This window comes from Apus apus, chromosome 4 (assembly GCF_020740795.1).
Source record: "Apus apus isolate bApuApu2 chromosome 4, bApuApu2.pri.cur, whole genome shotgun sequence".
NCBI classification, from domain to species: Eukaryota; Metazoa; Chordata; class Aves; order Apodiformes; family Apodidae; genus Apus; species Apus apus.
In genome coordinates, this window is record NC_067285.1 from 73,693,656 (window position 1) to 73,712,758 (window position 19,103).

The following is a 19,103-nucleotide window of genomic DNA, read 5'->3' on the forward strand; positions in this document are numbered from 1 at the left end:
ATTTCTCGCCCTACATTTCCTCCATTTCTTGACATTTCTCACTTTGCTCAAGAAATCTGTGTCTGATATGTTAGCTAGACAAAAAAAGTTTTTCAACTTTGTTTTGTAATTCCTTTTTTTGAGTTCAAATTACTCTGGAGCCTACCTGAATATGCGCCAAGAGCTGTGCAACTGAGGCATGCAGGCAATTCAAATATTAGTGCAGTGTGGGTTTAGTCTAAAAAATTATTTGATATGACAATTTTGATGTAAATACTTTGAGTTCATGTCAAACACTTTTTTTGTGTAACTGATCATAAACATTAGCCAAAAGCAAATTTTAAGTACATAAATATTGTGACAGTTCATGCTGATTTTCAAAGAGGTATATTCTAATATCTTAACCAAAAGAGGCCTACTTTATAAGGGAGAGGTCATTACAAAGGTTGAAAAGGGAGGGGAGAGAAGACAACATTGCATGACTGTATTTAGCAAAATCATGTATGTAACATGAACCCAAATCCCTTATTACTTGGTTCAAAAGTCATGTGAGACTGTTGGTTCCAAACATGGTGAATAGTCAAGCTCAGGGAATAGGATAACATTGTTTATACATAAAGAAGAAAAAAAAAAGTCACATTGCTGCTACAAATATATACTAAATTAATCTGTGACGTACACCATAAACTCATATCATTTCCAGAGCAAGCTTGGTTTGAAGTTAGTCTCCATGTTTGGTTGTAATATGGCTAACGACATTTTTTTTTTGTCTAGAACACCTTTCAGAAATGAAATTCCTCAAATTTACATTTCAAAAAAATCTAGGCTATGACATGTATATGCTTGCAAAATAGAAAAACTGAGTTAACAAAAAATATTTAAACTCATCTAAGTATCATGTCTATAACTGCCCTCATGATCAATATTGGCACCTCTGGTTACAGACAGCATAGATCTGTAACTTGAAAAACATTGAGCTAAAAAGAAAACGTGAACTTGCAAATATTTTTGGGTCAGATGTAGATATCACAATTCATTTAATCCTCAGATCAGTAATAAGAAGAAAGAGTAATCATTATTAAAAATGCTTCTTTCACACTCAAAATATCATTAGCAATAACATAAATCTAAGGAAAGAATCTTGGTTTATTATTCAAATCTGCTCTTTCAATTAACTGACGCAGTTGTCTGTTATCTTAAATAGTTGAATATAAGTGGTTAATTGAATACATTAATACCATCAAATGGCATTTTAGAGATGGATGGCCCCCTAAAAAATACAACTACGCGTATTACAAGAATATCTGGGTTTGTTACAATTTTTTTGCTCTGACCACTATTTACTGCTTTGTTTTGGAAGAACTCTGCTTTTGAACTTTTGAATGACTGCCATGGAAAAAAGACAGAGACTAATAGACAAGCATAAGGGAAAACACACAAATCGTTCTGAAATACAAATCAGGTAAAGACAGATTTTAGTGAAGAAATTTACAGAGCTGATATTATAAATATTTTACAGGAGATTGAATTATATAGCTCCTCTTTGTCTCCAGCGATACTAAGACCATCACACATACCTACCACTACTTGAGAACAAACTTTCTAATTCATGGAGTTTATGACCTCTGATGTCAACTACGTTAAAGGAAAAATACCTGATGGAATTAATATCAATACCAGGTATGGACAGGGGAAAGGGAGGATCAACCTAACAGGCTCAGATGCAACCTCAGAATCAAGCAGTCACAAAATTATACACTTAGAAAGTTTTAAGTATTATGTAAATGCTAATAACTAGCATTATTTAATGAAACAATTGCTCCTGTACCATTACAACTTTTATTTTGGGGGATATGCTTCCATTTTACATGAAAAAGGGTTAAATATTAACTTATTATAATAGGGCAGACAATGTTTATTATATCGTGTAAGATTAGACTGAATCTTCTTACTATAAAATGGACAACATTCAAGGACCACTTCTTGCAAGCCCAGGATCAGTGTGTCCCAATGGGTAGAAAATCTAGTAAGGGAGCTAGGAGACCAGCGTGGTTAAAAAAGGAACTGCTGGGCAAACTCAAATGGAAAAGGAAAATCTATAGATCATGGAAGGAGGGGCTGGTTACTTGGGAGGAATATAGGACTGTTGTCAGAGAATGTAGGGAGGCAACTAGGAAAGCTAAGGCCTCCTTGGAACTTAACCTTGCAAGTCGGGTTAAGGACAATAAAAAGGGCTTTTTCAAATACATAGCCAACAAAACTAATACCAGAGGCAATATAGGCCCACTGCTGAATGAGGTGGGTGCCCTGGTAACAGAGGATTTAAAGAAGGCAGAGGTGCTGAATGCCTTCTTTGCCTCTGTCTTTACTCCTGCAGGCTTTCCCCATGAGCCCCAGTCTCATATAGCCCCAGTAGAAGTCAAGATAAAGGAGGAGTTTGCCCAGGGTAGATGAGGATTGGGTTAGGGATCAGTTGCGTAATCTGGACATCCATAAATCGATGGGTCCAGATGAAATGCATCCAAGGGTGCTGAGGGAGCTGGCGGAGGTCATTGCTAGGCCACTCTCCATCATCTTCGGTAAGTCATGGGTAACAGGAGAGGTGCCTGAGGACTGGAGGATAGCAAATGTCACTCCAGTCTACAAGAAGGGCAAGAAGGAGGACCCGGGTAACTACAGACCGGTCAGCCTCACCTCCATCCCTGGAAAGGTGATGGAACAACTTGTCCTTGGCACTATCTCTAGACATATCAAAGAGATGGGGGTCATCAAGAGCAGTCAACATGGTTTTACCAAGGGTAAGTCATGTTTGACTAACCTCATAGCCTTCTATGAGGAAATTACTAGGTGGATAGATGATGGTAGAGCGGTGGATGTGGTCTATCTTGATTTCAGTAAAGCATTTGACACTGTCTCCCACAGCATCCTTGTAGATAAGTTGATCAAGTATGGGTTTGATGATCAGGCAGTGAGGTGGATCAAGAACTGGTTGAAAGGAAGGAGGCAGAGAGTTGTAGTCAATGGGGCAGAATCTAGTTGGAGGCCTGTGACTAGTGGAGTCCCTCAGGGGTCGGTACTGGGACCGGTGTTGTTCAACATCTTCATCAACGACCTGGATGAGGGTACAGAATGTACCCTCAGCAAGTTTGCTGGTGACACCAAGCTGGGAGGAGTGGCTGACACACCAGAAGGCTGTGCTGCCATTCAGAGGGACTTAGACAGGCTGGAGAGTTGGGCGGGGAGAAACATGATGAAGTTCAACAAGGGCAAGTGTAGAGTTTTGCATTTGGGGAAGAAAAATGCCATGTACCAGTACAGGTTGGGGGCTGACCTGCTGGAGAGCAGTGTAGGTGAAAGGGACCTGGGGATCCTGGTGGACAGAAGGATGACCATGAGCCAGCAGTGTGCCCTTGTGGCTAAGAAGGCCAATGGCATCCTGGGGTGTATTAGAAAGGGTGTGGTTAGTAGGTCAAGAGAGGTTCTCCTCCCCCTCTATTCTGCCTTGGTGAGGCCGCATCTGGAGTATTGTGTCCAGTTCTGGGCCCCTCAGTTCAGGAAGGACAGGGAACTGCTTGAAAGAGTCCAGCGCAGAGCCACAAAGATGATGAAGGGAGTGGAACATCTCCCTTATGAGGAAAGGCTGAGGGAGCTGGGTGTCTTTAGTTTGGAGAAAAGGAGACTGAGGGGTGACCTTATCAATGTTTACAAATACGTAAAGGGTGAGTGTCAAGAAGATGGAGTTAAGCTTTTTTCAGTGATGACCAGTGATAGGACAAGGAGTAATGGATACAAATTGGAGCATAGGAGGTTTAAGGTGAATATCAGAAATTTTTTTTTTACTGTGAGAGTGACAGAGCACTGGAACAGGCTGCCCAGAGAGGTTGTGGAGTCTCCTTCTCTGGAGACATTCAAGACCCGCCTGGACACCTTCCTGTGTGATGTACTCTAGGTGACCCTGCTCTGGCAGGGGGGTTGGACTAGATGATCTTTCGAGGTCCCTGCCAACCCCTAGGATTCTATGATTCTATGATTCTATGAAAATGTCTTTTACACTTCTGATTATACGTACTGTTAAAAGTTCAAAGAAACCTAATTATTCTTTAGTACTGTATGAGGCAATTCAAAACTAAAAAAAAAAATCCTAAAGATCTTAAGATTAAAATAAAAATAGATACAAATTTTATGTACATATAATATTTGCAAACTAGTCAATGTACAATATATAAATATTTTATTCTGAAAATATATAGATTTACACAGTGGAACTCAGGAAAGAATTTAAAATCCAATTACATTGTTTTTACTGAACCTTCACATTAGATCTTTGTGATCAATGGGGCCTCATTATCTCATTAACCTTCTGTCTGACTCTCCTGTTAAAGCAAGTATCATTAAAATAATTAGTCATTATCACAGCTACAAGAACTGACCATCATCCCTGTGCTTAGGAAGATTACTGCTTAGAAATACAGATCTAAACTGCAAAAGCTGTTCAATTGACCTTTAATCTCAATGGTTTTAACTCCATTTATCCACGACATTCATGGCAAATTATTCTATCGCTCAAAGGGACTCCCTTCACTTTTTGTCACTCCCCCAAAAATCAAGATCCTAAATGGTGTTGGAAAGTACCACTCCAGTTTGGAACAATAGCTATTTGAACAGAGCAAGCGTGGACCAGTCACTTTGTTTGGAAAACTTCAAATTTACACAAATGATACAGAGCAGCAATGGCAGTGATTGCCTTTGTCACCATAAAGGTTTACAGTGGTTTCCAGATGGAATATATCCTTTCCGTTTCTTCACCAGAAAAAATAGAGCTGTACTCCTTCACCTACGCCACATAATGTTTCTTCATCTTCTAGTCTTGCAGAAAACCTTCAGCTTAAGTGGAGTTTTGCCTCATTGTGTGCTAAACTGAGCTAAATATGAAAAATCTTAATATTTTAACTGTTGCAGCACAGGATTCAGGATTATTAGTAGATTGAAATAGGTGGGGAAAATATTGACAATAATATAATTTTGTTAATAAATTAGGGTAAGCCAGAACACATAAAACACAAAAGGAAAAAGATGGTCTAGTGTGTCTAACTCACCAATAAATCTGCTGTGTCTACAGGAATTAATATACAAGTCAATTGCACTTCAGTCTTCTCACTAGTCTACCCAGTATTTGCTACCTGACTTTCTAAATGACAGAAAAGAATTCCTGAATAAAATTTGAAGGAGGAAAAGGCATTGATGCCATGTATTAGCTCAGGAAGGACATTCTATTCACAAAGGGGAGGTGGGAGAAAATGGCAAAAAAAAAAAAAGAGATGGATAAATAGATATCCCAAACCAGTTTCCTGAAGAAACACAGTGGCAGAAACATGTTAAGAAAACTGCAAAGTACCACTCAAAATCAAAGTCATTTAAAGTGAGAAGAATGTTATCAACAGAAAGTGGAAAAAAACCCAGGTTATTAAAGGAAGAACTAATCATATTAGAAGGAGAGTAAAATAATCTTGGAAGCTTCACATGGTGTGAATATCAGGAAAAGATATGAATATAATAAAATATTTCCGCATTTTTTGATAGGAGATGTCAACAAAAGTCAAATTTAATAAGAGTTTATGCAACTGACTAACAATTAACAAAAAAAAAGAATGATGGCAACAGCAGGGGCCAAGAAACTAGGTCTGGAATACACTTTAGCAGAAACTTAGAGCCTGTTAATGGAAAGTAAATTTGCAGGAGAAGATTGAGTTCAAACAGAATTCTGGATAGGATTAAGTATCAACATGGATGACAAACACTGACAGTTCAGTGTGGAAAGACAGGCGGAAGAGTCAAAGATAAACATGAACTTTGAAAATAAAGGAAAGCACTAAGTCACCCAAAAAACAAAAGACATTAAACCTCACTGGGGATAAAGCACACTGGGATCCTTGGACTCTTCATCAGTGGAGGAGAACAACTGCATAAAATAATTTAGAAAAAAATTATGTAAGTGAAAAATCTAGGAGAGGGTACTATAGTTAATGAGAAGGGAACGGCCTGTCTTCAGGGCACCAGTAACAACTGCATTTAAGTTTGTCTAAGTACAGAGCTCAAGAAAGTGGTCCTAAGAACTTTAACAAATTTACAAAAATGTAAAATCAAATCCAGATGCCTAATCTACTAAAATCAGGATTATATTTCAAAATAATAAATTCAGAAGACCATATCAATTACCACTTTTTTTAAGGTAGTGCATTTTTTTAGTCTTATGTTAAATGTAACATTCATAACACAACATACCTGTGCACTTATTTTTTCAGGTGTGTTCTTCAAAATTACTAAATTAATACTAAAATATATAGTCCCCTGGATTATCATTACTCCTTTTAATAATGCTTATTCATAACAAAGTAATACATGAAAATTATTATATTTTAAAGTTTTCAAGGTTATTTATAGGAGAATGATACGGAAAAACAATTGTATCTTTTTCTGTTAAGATGTAACAACATAAAAAGAATAAACCAAGAACAGATCTGCTCAACAGCATTCAAGTCAAGGTCTCTTACAGCGTTGTAATTAGAACATTTTTCTTACCATTCACTTGGAGAATATGAGTTTGATGGAGTTTGTCATAGCCATCAGCGTAGCAGGTGTAATTTCCCATATGAGTTGTGGTAACCTTAGTAATGTACAAGGACCCATCATCTCCAAAATCCTACCGGGAAAGATTACAAACAAGGTTATCTAATTATGTCTGCATCTCTAGGGTAATTAGGCCCATCATCCTGGCAACAAAGCTGCAATGTAAATATCAAACATCACAAATATTAAACCAGAATACCTGACAGTAATCTGAAAACCAAATATTGTATTTGTAAATGTAGGACTAATTTGATCTTGCCACAGATTTTTCTTCTAAAAGAAAATACAACTTTTATTTTAACGACCAGTTAAACTCTGCAGAAGTAGTATGTTTGCTTATTTAGTAAAGATAGTTATTTACAGAAGAAAAGCTATTTAGGATTGGATCTGATCAGACAGAAAAACTAAATATCTGCATAATTTACCAAGATAAATGATATCCTGTGGAAGTGCAGTTATCCTTTGAAATGAGCAGATACACACAAAAAAACCCCAAAGAAACAACACCCCCCCCTTATTTTTCTTCAAGTTTGAATCACCGTTTTTAAATTAGTGCTTTTATATGGGCATATAGGTTCCATAGGATTAAACTTCAAAAGACTGATACTCATTTCAACTCTCAGTTCAATTGTCAGTTAAATTTCAAAGAATACATTATAATTTAAAATTTACAACATGTAAACTATGCCAATTTCCATGAAAATGTACAGAACAATTGTTATTCCTTGTTATTTTTCATGTCTGCAAGAATCACTCTAAAAGTCCTAATCTTATCTAGCTACTTCTCAACAATTAGTTTCTTTTTAGTCTCACGTAACAATATTTTTATTGTTATATATGCAGTGTATTTACATGAAACAGTGATTAAATTATTTGAGCAAAGAATACAAAATAGAAAACTATAAAAATAATTTTCAATCTAGTAGATAATTTCTGCCATAAAGTAATTCAGAAATTAAAGTGCACAAACTATGATGAAAAACATGCAAAACACAGTCACTGTTTCATACTGGGAAAAATATGCTGGATCTCCTCTGATATGTAAGTCAGCCCCTGTTCCTGAAAGGAACCTAAGCTTTCTTTTAACTTTCATCCTGAACTTATTCAGTGGTCAGCTTATACCTATATTATAATCCTTAACATAAACAGCCTCTAAAATAGACTTTAAAAATCTTTAAATAACTTAAACTATCCCCTCCTTGTGATTAACCACAGGATATGGTACTAAAAACACATACATACTATAATTAGATGCAACACAAATATTCACACACACAGAGGCTCATACACAGAGCCCAAACTATCCAACAGGTGTCTGACTCATTAGAGCAGGGATAGTTGCCAAGCTACAGTATCCATGTGTCTCACTGGATTCAGTGATTCATTACAGAAGCACCACTTTTGTAGAGTGATTTCAGGGTTCTGGGATTCCTGCAGACAAGTGTTACTGGTAAAGACAAAGGAGATGTTCAGCAAAGCAGCCTCTTCCACCTTTTTTCACCAGGTCCCTTGGTCTACTCAAGAGCAGATCCATATTTTACATAGTCTTCCTTTTGCTGTTGATACAGCCCTGAAGCCCTGCAGAAACCCTTCTTGCTTTTCTTCATGTCCCTCACCAGATTCAGTTCCAACTGGGCTTTGGCTTTCCTAATGCTATGCATTCAAATAGTTTATCCATGTCTTCCTGGGTCACTTGTCCTTGGTTCTATCTTCCTTTTTTGTTCCCTGTTATTCATTAATGACAGACTCTGGCTGACTTTGATTTCCTATTCATTGTGACAGACCACTCTTGAGCACAGAGGAGGTGATCCTTGAAAATTAACCAGCTCCCTTAGACCTCTATTTCCAGCATAGTCTCCTATGTGATTCTTCCAAGCACATCCTTGAAGAGGCTGAAACCTGCTCTCCTGAAGCCCAGGGCTGTGCTCCTGCTTTCTGCCTTGCTGTCTCCTCATAGGCACCTTGACTCTTCCATCTGGGCCAAGGTTGCTCTGACCTTTACATCCCCAAGCAGTTCTTCCGTATTTGTAAGTATGAGGCCCAGCAGAGCCTTTCTTTTCACTAGCTCCTCTATAATTTGTGTTTAACATTGTGACAGTCTAAGGAATTTACCTCAAACTAGAGGTATACACTAAGGCATTATAAAAATTTTCTTACACTCCATCTGAATTATATTCATCCCTAGGGAGTAATCAAGATCTGCTGATGTTAGAGCAAATGGAACATAGTAGGATTGGCTAAATCATGTCTGAGTTGCCAATTTTTGAAACTTTTCAAGTTAATCATATTTCACAGTCTGACCAAATGTACCTTTTAAGAAAAAAAAAAAGCATCTATAAAAATGACATGAGAACTTTTATAAACAAATGTAGTCAGCATGTTTATACTGTGACACAGCCACATTGCTATACTTTTAGTTTAGAATCAGGTATCTTTCTTGCCTCCTTTTCCATCTTAAAGCACATAATTTTACAAGAGCTGGATAGGAGGAAACACCTAGATTACTAACATTATATCTGCTAACAGCAAGCTCTTCCATTCTACATATCAATTACAGAATAGCATATGGGCTCTGGAAATATCTGAAACATTCTCCTTGGTTCTTCTTTGTGATCAAAGCTGCCTGTAACTGACAGTACAATAAATAAATAAATAAATAAATGAAGAATCATAGTTCAGGTGGATAAAGGTGGCTGTCCAATAGTCAAAAGAGAGAAAACAGTCCCTGAAATTCAGCACAGAGTTCTTCCTAGGTTCAGCTCATCCTCTTTGCCTAATGTATACGTTCTTTGTTTTCAATGAAAGAAGAAAAAAGAAGGCATTTAAAAGGGTGTTTAAATATGCACCATACCATTGAACCAAAACAGTTTTAGAAGTGCCTCTTTCCTTCTATCATAAAATGTCCCTACCAGTCACATGCTACCACTCTGGCATGCATTCCATACTCCATTTGAATGAAGGTCACTGCTTTAAAAGTGGATAACAGCCAGAGAACACTGGAGTAAAATTATTTCTTCAAAGAGACTGAAGCTGCAGTTATATGAAGCATTACAAATGGATACATAATCTTGAGGTCAAGCAAGACCATGTAATTTAAGAAATTCTTTAGCTGAAATTGCCTTAAGCCCCTATAAGATGCATTCTACAACTACCTGAGAAGTACTGTAGTATCTGTGGAGCTCCCCTGTACAAAGGGGAGGAAAAAGTCTACATTAATTCAGAGGTGCTGCTTCTCTTATGCTTCTCAGTTAAACTTGGTCTGCAGTCTAAAAACCAAAGCAATGTTGAGGTCCTTGGTTTCACACTGATGATAAGCTGATCATTGCTTTTCACCACAGTTCTGTGAAAATTACTTATGTCTATTAGAGCATTTGCACAAGTGTATATTCAATTTCATACTGAGTAGCAGCTGGCAATGAAGTACCACAAACATACCAAAGTGTTCAGGCAACATATGATGAAGCTTGCCTACTAATCATGGTTTTAGCTATCCATGTGACATTATTGCCTGAATGGGTGACTCAGTTTGCAAAACCATTTACTGCTGCTCCATAATAAGTTATCACCTACGAAATTCATTTTGAAAAATCTTTAGAGGGAACCTACAAGGAGATTTATGTAGGAAATAGATCCTATTTGTAAAATCTGTTCTTTAAAAAAACCCCTCTAAGTAAGAGTTTTTTCACTTTGCACTTACCTAGCTTCCCTATTACAAAACCTGAATTTTTGTTGCGGTGATCTAATTCCATAATACAGTGTCTAACTAAAAAGCAATGGGAAAAAACCTTTTGGTGTTTTGTGGTTTTTTTTTGGTTACGATGAAACTCAAATTTAGCCTGCTACCCACTATAAGGTCAAGATGTTTAATTTAACAAAATGTTTTAGTTCATATACTGATACAAGGGATAATTTTATTTTCTTAAATGCCCTTTTCCTTGCTGGATGAATTACTATACTTTTCCAGCTATTTCTTTAATTTGATCTTATTGGTCTCAATTAGTGCTACCTTCAAACACAGTCGCAGCTCTTCATAAATTTTTGGCATCTAGATAACATTTCCTGAGCTTATGAAATTGTAGAAGTCTATACTAAAATCAAGATATAGAATATCGGTGCTATTTCCTCTATCCAGAAGGCCTGTCACTGTACTACAGAAGAAAATCTAACTTGACATCTACTAAATTAATATAGAAGAAGAGAAGGCTCAGCTGTACTAAAATTTCTAAATGTAGCAAACATACTGTATGATTACAGTGACAAAATTACTGGCTTGTGAACAAAAGTTATCCTGTTTTGGTCCAGTGTGTTAGCTAGCATAGGATGAGCCTGTTTCAAATTTGGTTATAACAGCAGTGGTTCACTTGGCAGAAACAACCTGTTAATCAATGTAAAAACACCACTGAAAAGATAATGAGTATTTTCGACAAGTGCAAATTGTGAGCACCAGTGACAGCAACTGACAGTTGTTGGCATTAAGTGAATTTGAACACGCTGACCAAGACTTGCATTCTCTACTCAATCCCATAATTGATTGTGTCAGGGGAGAGATCATAGGGACATGCAAGTGACTCAATGGCAAATAAAGGATTCCGAGACAAGTGAACCAAAGAGAAATCTGGGGGATCCAACACTTCAGCCACGCACATGACCCAGATGGACCTGCTATGTTGACCCACCCAATTCTGGACTGAGCCACCTCCCATGCAGTAGGACAGGGAGGTCACATAATGAGCTGCCACATTCATCCACCTCACTTTCCTGAACTGTGCCATTTCTACCATGGAACTGGAAAGTTGCATAATTTGTGAACACATCTATCTGTCATGAAAGCGTTTTGGTAACCTCTGTGCTGTCAGTTTGGTCCTAAAAGGCAACATCCCAGCAGAAAAGAGTTTGGTTCCTTTGTGCATTTATATTTGTTGACTTCTTACATGCATCTTATTAAAATCAACTTAATCTTCATTTCCTTACAAAGTTTGTAACCTTCTCTGTAAATTCCTCAAATTCACAGAACAGTCTATCAAAAGCTTTTAAAATCAGAAAACACAGCTATAATATGTCACTCAGGGAGTTTGTAAGCTGCACAGTTAAAGAACTTTGATACAAAACATTACTATATGCTTCTTTATTCTTGTATTTTATTGTATTGAATTGTATTGTATTGTATTGAATATTATCAATGACAAAACACTGGGCTGCATAAACGTCTAGTCTGTTACTATTACATTTTAATGTAATAATGATCTCACTAACTACTTTCCCAATTTATTAGGATTTATTTTTTTCACTCCCCACTGCATTACTTTCCAGTTTTTCTTGTTTCCCAGAGAAGAGAAACTCAGTGATTTTATGCTCATATTTCACTCCAACTACCTTTTGTTATAACATCTTCAGTCTTCTTGTAGACTAAAATTTGAATGTAAAAATTAAAATCTAGGTTAGCTTCTCTTTCACTTCTTAGTTTTCCTTCCCTAAAAATATTTATTCAGAAAATGTATCTCACTGTATTTCTGCACCCAAAGGTGTCTGGATAACTAAACTTCATATTGCACAACTTTGTGGTTCAGATGATTCTACTAGTTGCTCAGTAAAAGAAAATAACCCACGTAAAAATTAACCCACCTGATAAGACTCTCAATAACTTGCCTTTCTTCAGATAACTATAGCTTTATGCATTAGCACTTCAGTTACATAGACAATATTTCTCCCCAAGTCTTCAATATCGCACTACGTAAGTTAACTTTTACTTTGATTATGTGAACCAATACAACCGCATTTCCTTTCAAAAAACCCCACCTTAATAACTCCAGCAATCTTCCCAGTTGTGTTTTTAAATCTCTTTCTAAAGTGTATATAATAGTAAGTTCAATTAACTTTTTTCCCCTTACTGGCTAAACACATTTTCAAAATGTTGTTCTTCAAGTTATTCATGGAAGAATGAAGAACAGCTCTTCAAAGACACAAAAGAGGTACTTAAACTTTACCTAGCAAATAGCTAATACTATAGCTGTCTAAATTTTTTTGCCTAATCTCAGCCAAAGATGTATGTGAGGAAAACAGGACATGTGATGGAGTGTATTAACATTTAGCTGCTAAATGCATCCTTATGCGAAGTTATTAGATATTTCTTTGAAGCACACTTACCTGCACCAGTCCTTGACTGATGCACTGTAGCATGATGATATCTTTAGGTACCATATCTATTTCATAAGTAAATGGATTATTTGTGTTATGGCTTCTCCCTTCTTTTTCATAGAAACTGTATAAAATATCCATGTAGCTATTTTACACAGACACAGTATTTCAGTGGGATTCCCACATGACATTGTCATTCCATCAGTGAGAGGTTTTAAGGGCAGGGCATTTTGTTGGTGTTGATTTTTTTCATTTTGTTATTTATTTTGTTGGTTGGTTGTTGTTTTTTTTTTTTACAACTACAAACTCAACATCCCTAGCTTATTGTTGTAGTGAGTTCAATGTTTATTTTGTTAATTAAAGCAAATAATTCAATGCAAAGAGAAATGAATATTGTAAGCAGTATTTGCACAGGGATGGTGAAGCATAAGCAGAGTTCTCTGACAATGAATGTTGACATACATTTTTTTATAGAATAACTCACAAGCTATGTCAAGGAAAAATGCATCCATACAAACACACACATGCATCGTTGAACCAGAGCCTTCAAACATCAACAGCAATACATATAAAGGGTTTCTTTAGCTTTTGAAAAATCATTTTATAACTCTAAAAATATTGCTACAAGTTCAATTTTTTTTAAACAGACTGTTGTTCAAAAATAAATGCATGGTACTTTTACAATTACACTGAGAAAATCTAATTGTATTTGTCATGAGTAAGAAAAATAGAATGGAAGAATTACTTTAACAATGACTCCACTGCAACTCTGTTCTGTTGAAGGACTTGACATTTAAGAATCACAATACGTGTCACGAATAACGATAAAAGGAATATGGGATCAAAACACTCATGTGACAATGAATCTTTGCTTAGTTGTTTTAGTGTTAATGCAACACAAACTTCAAGATGATTTTTGTTTACAAATCAATAACTATTTGGCTTTATAACTTACTTTCATATGCTAATGATTTGCATATGAGAGAGTTTATGATAGTTTGCCTGCACTTCTTCATTAACAGCTCCAGAAAGACTGTTGCCAGCTCTCCCCACATGAGAATGTATAATGAAACAGACCATTTAAATTTGTTCATCATCATAAAGACTAGGATTTTTTTTTTTGTTTTGGTTTGGGGGCAAGGGGTTTAAACCACAGTTAACTTATAGACAAAAAACTGCTCTCAAATATATTTTTTTTGGCTTTGTATAAAAACCTTCTGTACTGCAAATCTTGAGTATTCTCTCATCTATAGATCACAACCTCCCTGTTAAAAAACATCTCCCCCCAATTGAAAAAGTTCTTATTTTCCTTTTTACTCAGTGCATCCACAACACGAACCTGATAATTCAGTTCCTATAATTTAAGAAGTTCAGAAAATTGAACTAGGAATAAAGTCCAGATTTAGGTGATCTGAATAGATTATAACCAAAATCGACAGAGGACTTTTGTATTTTTTTTTAATCAGAAAACATAGTTGTTCTAGAAAAGAAGGCCTAACTCTGTCACAAAAAAAAAGCTTCTCATGTAGTGTTTAGAGTCCCAAATAACATCCAGGTAACTACAGTTAAACCATTAATGCCTATAATTCAAAAAGGGGTTTGGTACCTAGGTCCAGAGGATTCACCTTGAATTCAAAAAATGGGAAATATTTTCTTTCTGGTTTTTATGTTGGGTGTGTTGCTTGGTTGGGATTTTTTGTTGTTTGAGGGGGTTTTTCTCACTTTTTTTTCTATTGTAATTTTTCAGGCCTGGGTAATAGCTTTTGCCATTTCAGGTTTTTACAGCGAGATTCAAGTGTTTTATAAAATGCTTGAGAGAGAAACCAAGAGAAACTCAGAATAAAGAAAAAATTAAAAAGAGAGAAAAAAATAAAGAAGAAACAAAAAAAGAAGCAAAAAAGAAAATTGGAAAAAAATTGAAGAAAGATGAAAGAAATATAACAAGGACAATAAGAAAATAATACAGGGATGAGGACAGAAGAAAATTGCTAGGTCCATAAAAAATAGAATCAAGTAAGCACCAAATATTTTGAATTAATATTTTTACTACATGTGAGACCTGTATTTCTATTTGCAATTTTTGGAAAACCTAAAACAACTAAGAAAGTTATATTAGTTGGTATCTTTTTTACTGACAATTGGTAATGTAAACACTATAACACTATTGCGATATTGTCAGTGATAATGACAACAGAATTCGGGTCAGGATTTTCCCCTTCTCCTCTTTAAAGCAAAAGCTTGATCTTCTTACAGGAAAGGAAAAAATCATCAGCCTCTGAACTGGTCAGGAAAATAATCTGCACCTAAGAATTAAAATTTTGCATTGCTCTGCTAAGGAAAAAGCTGCATCAATAATATTTGCAAAACAACAGCTGTTTGCTTATAAAACACATAGTCAGTATACATAAACCCCTTATTTTTGCTGCCATGCTTTCTGCATTTTATTTCAGTTGACTCATGGAAGTACCAGTAATACTAATGTTGCATTTTTGTTCATATTTTATGTATTTATTTTTCAGAATCTGCACCTTACTTTATTGCAAGGAGACAGAGAGTAGAGAATCTTTTGAAGGTTAACTGGAAGCATTTTTAAAAACAATTATTGATGTATGCTTGGTTTGCCAAATAAATTCACCTCAGGCTTTTCACACTAATGTCAATTTTACAACTTCTACTTTCCAAGTAATCAGTCTCTCTGCTCATGTTGGGAGACCAATGCAACTCTTTGGTTTGCTACTGCATGTCAGGAAGAAATTAAATTCTATTAAAAAATCTGAGAATAACTGCATTTGGCATAACTTCAAGATTTTTCAAGTTTTCCTTCTAGCTCAAGGGGGAAAAGAAATAAAAAATTTCCTAAGCACAAAATTTGTATACCTTCTGTCAATCTAATGTTTTACAGCTTCAATGAGAACAAGTCCTGAATCTAGCATAAGTCCACTGCTCGAAAAACCAGACTGACAGAAAATTGTAAATCAAGTCAAAGCTTAAAAAAAAAGAACACAGGGTAATACAGTAAATAGCAATATAGTATATATAGTAGAAAGTGGCAGGATATTAAAAGAAACTCTATTCTGAAGAATGTAACAATAGTTACAAACAACACAAACAGCAGTTTGTGTTTATTAATGCAGGCTAACTTCTGTCCAGGGATATTAATGTTCCTCACTTAAGGAAATACAGGTGTATGATTTTTCCTTTATTCTCTTGGATACAGTAAGGACTGCAGTTTCACCACCTTATGAGTAAATAGTAGTATCTAATAAATGGTAACTTGCATTATTCTATGGAAAACATACCGCCGCTTTGTGCTTTTCAAACTATGTCAGTTGATTAAAAATTGGTTTTGCTACTTTGAAACCTAATAATATTACAAGTTTCCTAAGAACATGCAGAGGGACCACACAAAAAATATCATAAAGACCCTCACTCCTAGATCACCAGTAATAACAACAACCTCATTTTATACATAGTCGTGCAAAGAAAAGTTAGAGCTTATATCTGGGAGATATGTACTAGTTGTAAGTGACAGCTTTGCCAACACACTAGACCTCTTGAGTCATAAACCACCACTAACGTACTTCCCAACAAATTCTGAGATGTTAAGCTATCTTTCTATGAATCTGCAATAATGACTGCTAATTTATTTAGACATTCAGTATCTCCAACTGAGCAGATGCAGCTTATTTTAAATGGAAATTTCAGCATGCTCTGATACAGCTGTCTTTTTTATTGGTTCATGTTACACACAGAGATCTTCAGAATGACTCATACCATTTAACTTATACTCCTTTTTAACAAAAGAAATTGTTATATAATCAGATTTAATCAGATAAAGCAGTTTGACACTCATTGCTCATGTATTTTTCAATTTAACATCATAACCAGTGACATGAATTTATAATAATTATCCTATTATCACAGTTTATTACAATTCCCCCAAACTGTTCTTATTTTAAAATTGGCTCTAATTTTAGATGTATTTACTATTACACTCCAAGCTAGATCTGCAAAAAGAGACTAGCTTTGCACTGTGCAGTTTACTTGAATCAGATCATATCCAAAGTGATATCTAAGTGCTAGGCAGCCCCAAAGAAGCAGAAGTACTGACACAATTTACACTTTAAGATTACACAAATTAGGGTGAGATTTGTGGAATGAGCTTGGCAAGAGCATCCTCATTTTGATTTTCTTTCTTTAGACACATTTTATTTGCAGTAAGATGGCAAAGAAATCACTGAATACTCCATACATTTTCCTGATTCTAAAAACAAACTCTTCATAATCACACTGGGATAAGATTCACTTTATTTTCAGTCACTTAGCTTACTAGCACTTCGAAGTTTATTAAGTTTATTGGAGTTTTTTATATTCCTATTGCATAAAATACTAAGTTTTAGCTTTAGTTTCATGACTGCAAACTCTTTTTCTTAGGTTGGCCATAATTCATATATTTGATTCCTGAACTGTGCTCATCTTAAAGTAACAGAATTCACTTATTTCACAGAAGGACACTTCTCAGGCTGTTTCTTTACAAACTCAAGAGAATCAACAATACAAAACCCTTTAAACTTTCCTATTACTAAAATTTTCAGCCAGTTTTCATCCATTCCCTTCCATGTATTTCTAAACTATCCTGGGGTGACACAGACAGGTCAAGTACTTTCAAGCTTTATGCAGTCTGCTAAAGCCCACCGGGAAGCATTTTGTTTTATTACAAACTAACCTGTGTATATGTGATAAACCAAGCAATGGGCAATAAAATACCTTGTCAAACAAAAACAGCTATCAAATATCTTGCAGATACGACCATCTAAAACAAAAAAGATAGAGATTGGCAGGGAATCTCCCACTATGTGGTAGGTGCAGAGGAGATATGGGAGAAAAAAACCCCACAAAACAAAACAAACAAAAAATAAAATTAGTACCTTCAAACTTGATTTAAAAAATCAGAATAGTCATTTTGTCATTCTTAGTGTACAAGGGGGGAAAAAACCCCATCTCTTCTTCTACAAGCAGCATTAATATATGATCTACAGACAAAGGGAGAGAGAAAACAGGGCCAGTCACACATTACTAGGATGATTATTGATACAGTGTCCTTTCTTGTCAGTTCATTATCAATAATGTTATATAAGAAACAGTAACATACATGCTTAGAAAGACATTCAGTGCAATTCCTATACAAAAGGTTTTTTTTAAAAGGATATACCCAAATACATACAACAAGGTGAGTGACATCTACTCAGTGTCATCTTGTTTATAAAATGTCATGCGAGCTTGAATGCCAGCACAGCAGCTTCACGTAACAAGGCTCTAGCCCAGACTGACACACTCAATATTCAGTCAAATATTTTTCTTAGAACCTTTTAAGCAAACAGCAAATTCTAGTTGATCTGAACTAGCACTTAGTATGAGCTGGAGCACAACAAGCAAAGACTGAATTACACTAATAAAAAACTGAAAGCTGAAACAACTTACATTTAATACCAGTCTCAGTTATCTGCACACTTTACACATAAATTTCCTTTGTTCAAATCACTAATGCAACATAAAATGCTCATCAGTATAACATTTTACCACAAGAAAGATTCACTAGGCAAGATAAATTCCTTTATGTAAAGGAAAGTAAAAACACATCATTGCCATAAGCAGCTGCCTCAAGACTTTCACTGTAACCACTGAAAATAGTTATGTAGGAACAATTTTGTTTTCCTTTTCCCCTCTTTATGTAAATTAATTCTTGTGATAGTTCCTAGTGATGGCCTTTGCATGCACTGGTCATGGTTTCTGATCTGGAAAACTGTAAGCTATTGCAGGAAGATCCTGGTACAAAACAAGACAAATTAGAAAGTTGTCTGTGAAAAAAAAAAAAAAAAAAAAAGCTCATCTAGTTCAACCCCCTTGCAGCAAGCAGGGACATCTTCAACTAGATCAGGTTGCTCAGAGCTCAATCCAACCTGGTCTTGAATATTTCCAGGGATGGGGTTTCTGCCCCCATCTGAGCAACTGGTTCCAGTGGTTCACTGTCCTCACTGTAAAGAATTTCTGCCTTTTAGGCAGTCTAAATCTATCCTCTTTCAGATTAAAACCATTACCTCTTGTTCTATCACTACAGGCCCTGCTAAAAAGTCTGTCCCCATCTTTCTTATAAGCCTTCTTTAAGTACTGAAAGGCTGCAATAAGGTGTCCTCAAAGCCTTCTCTTCTCCAGGCTGAACAACTCCAACTCTCTCAGTGTTCTCTCGTAGGAGGGATGTTTCATCCCTCTGATTGTTTCTGTGGCCCTACTCTGGACCAGATCCAATGGGTCTTTGTCTTTCTTGTGCTAAAGACTCCAGAGTTGGACACAGTATTCCAGGT

The 19,103-nt window shown here is 35.8% G+C and overlaps 1 protein-coding gene across 3 annotated transcripts in view; it reads right to left on the bottom strand.

Annotated features, from left to right (window-relative positions):
- FSTL5 (follistatin like 5) overlaps positions 1 to 19,103 on the bottom strand; it is a 282,795-nt gene that overhangs the window by 65,062 nt on the left and 198,630 nt on the right. For all 3 annotated transcript variants that reach the window (XM_051619524.1, XM_051619523.1, XM_051619525.1), the window contains one exon: positions 6,559 to 6,679. In XM_051619524.1, coding sequence (XP_051475484.1) covers positions 6,559 to 6,679 — 121 coding nt within the window. The remainder of the gene's footprint in view (positions 1 to 6,558; positions 6,680 to 19,103) is intronic.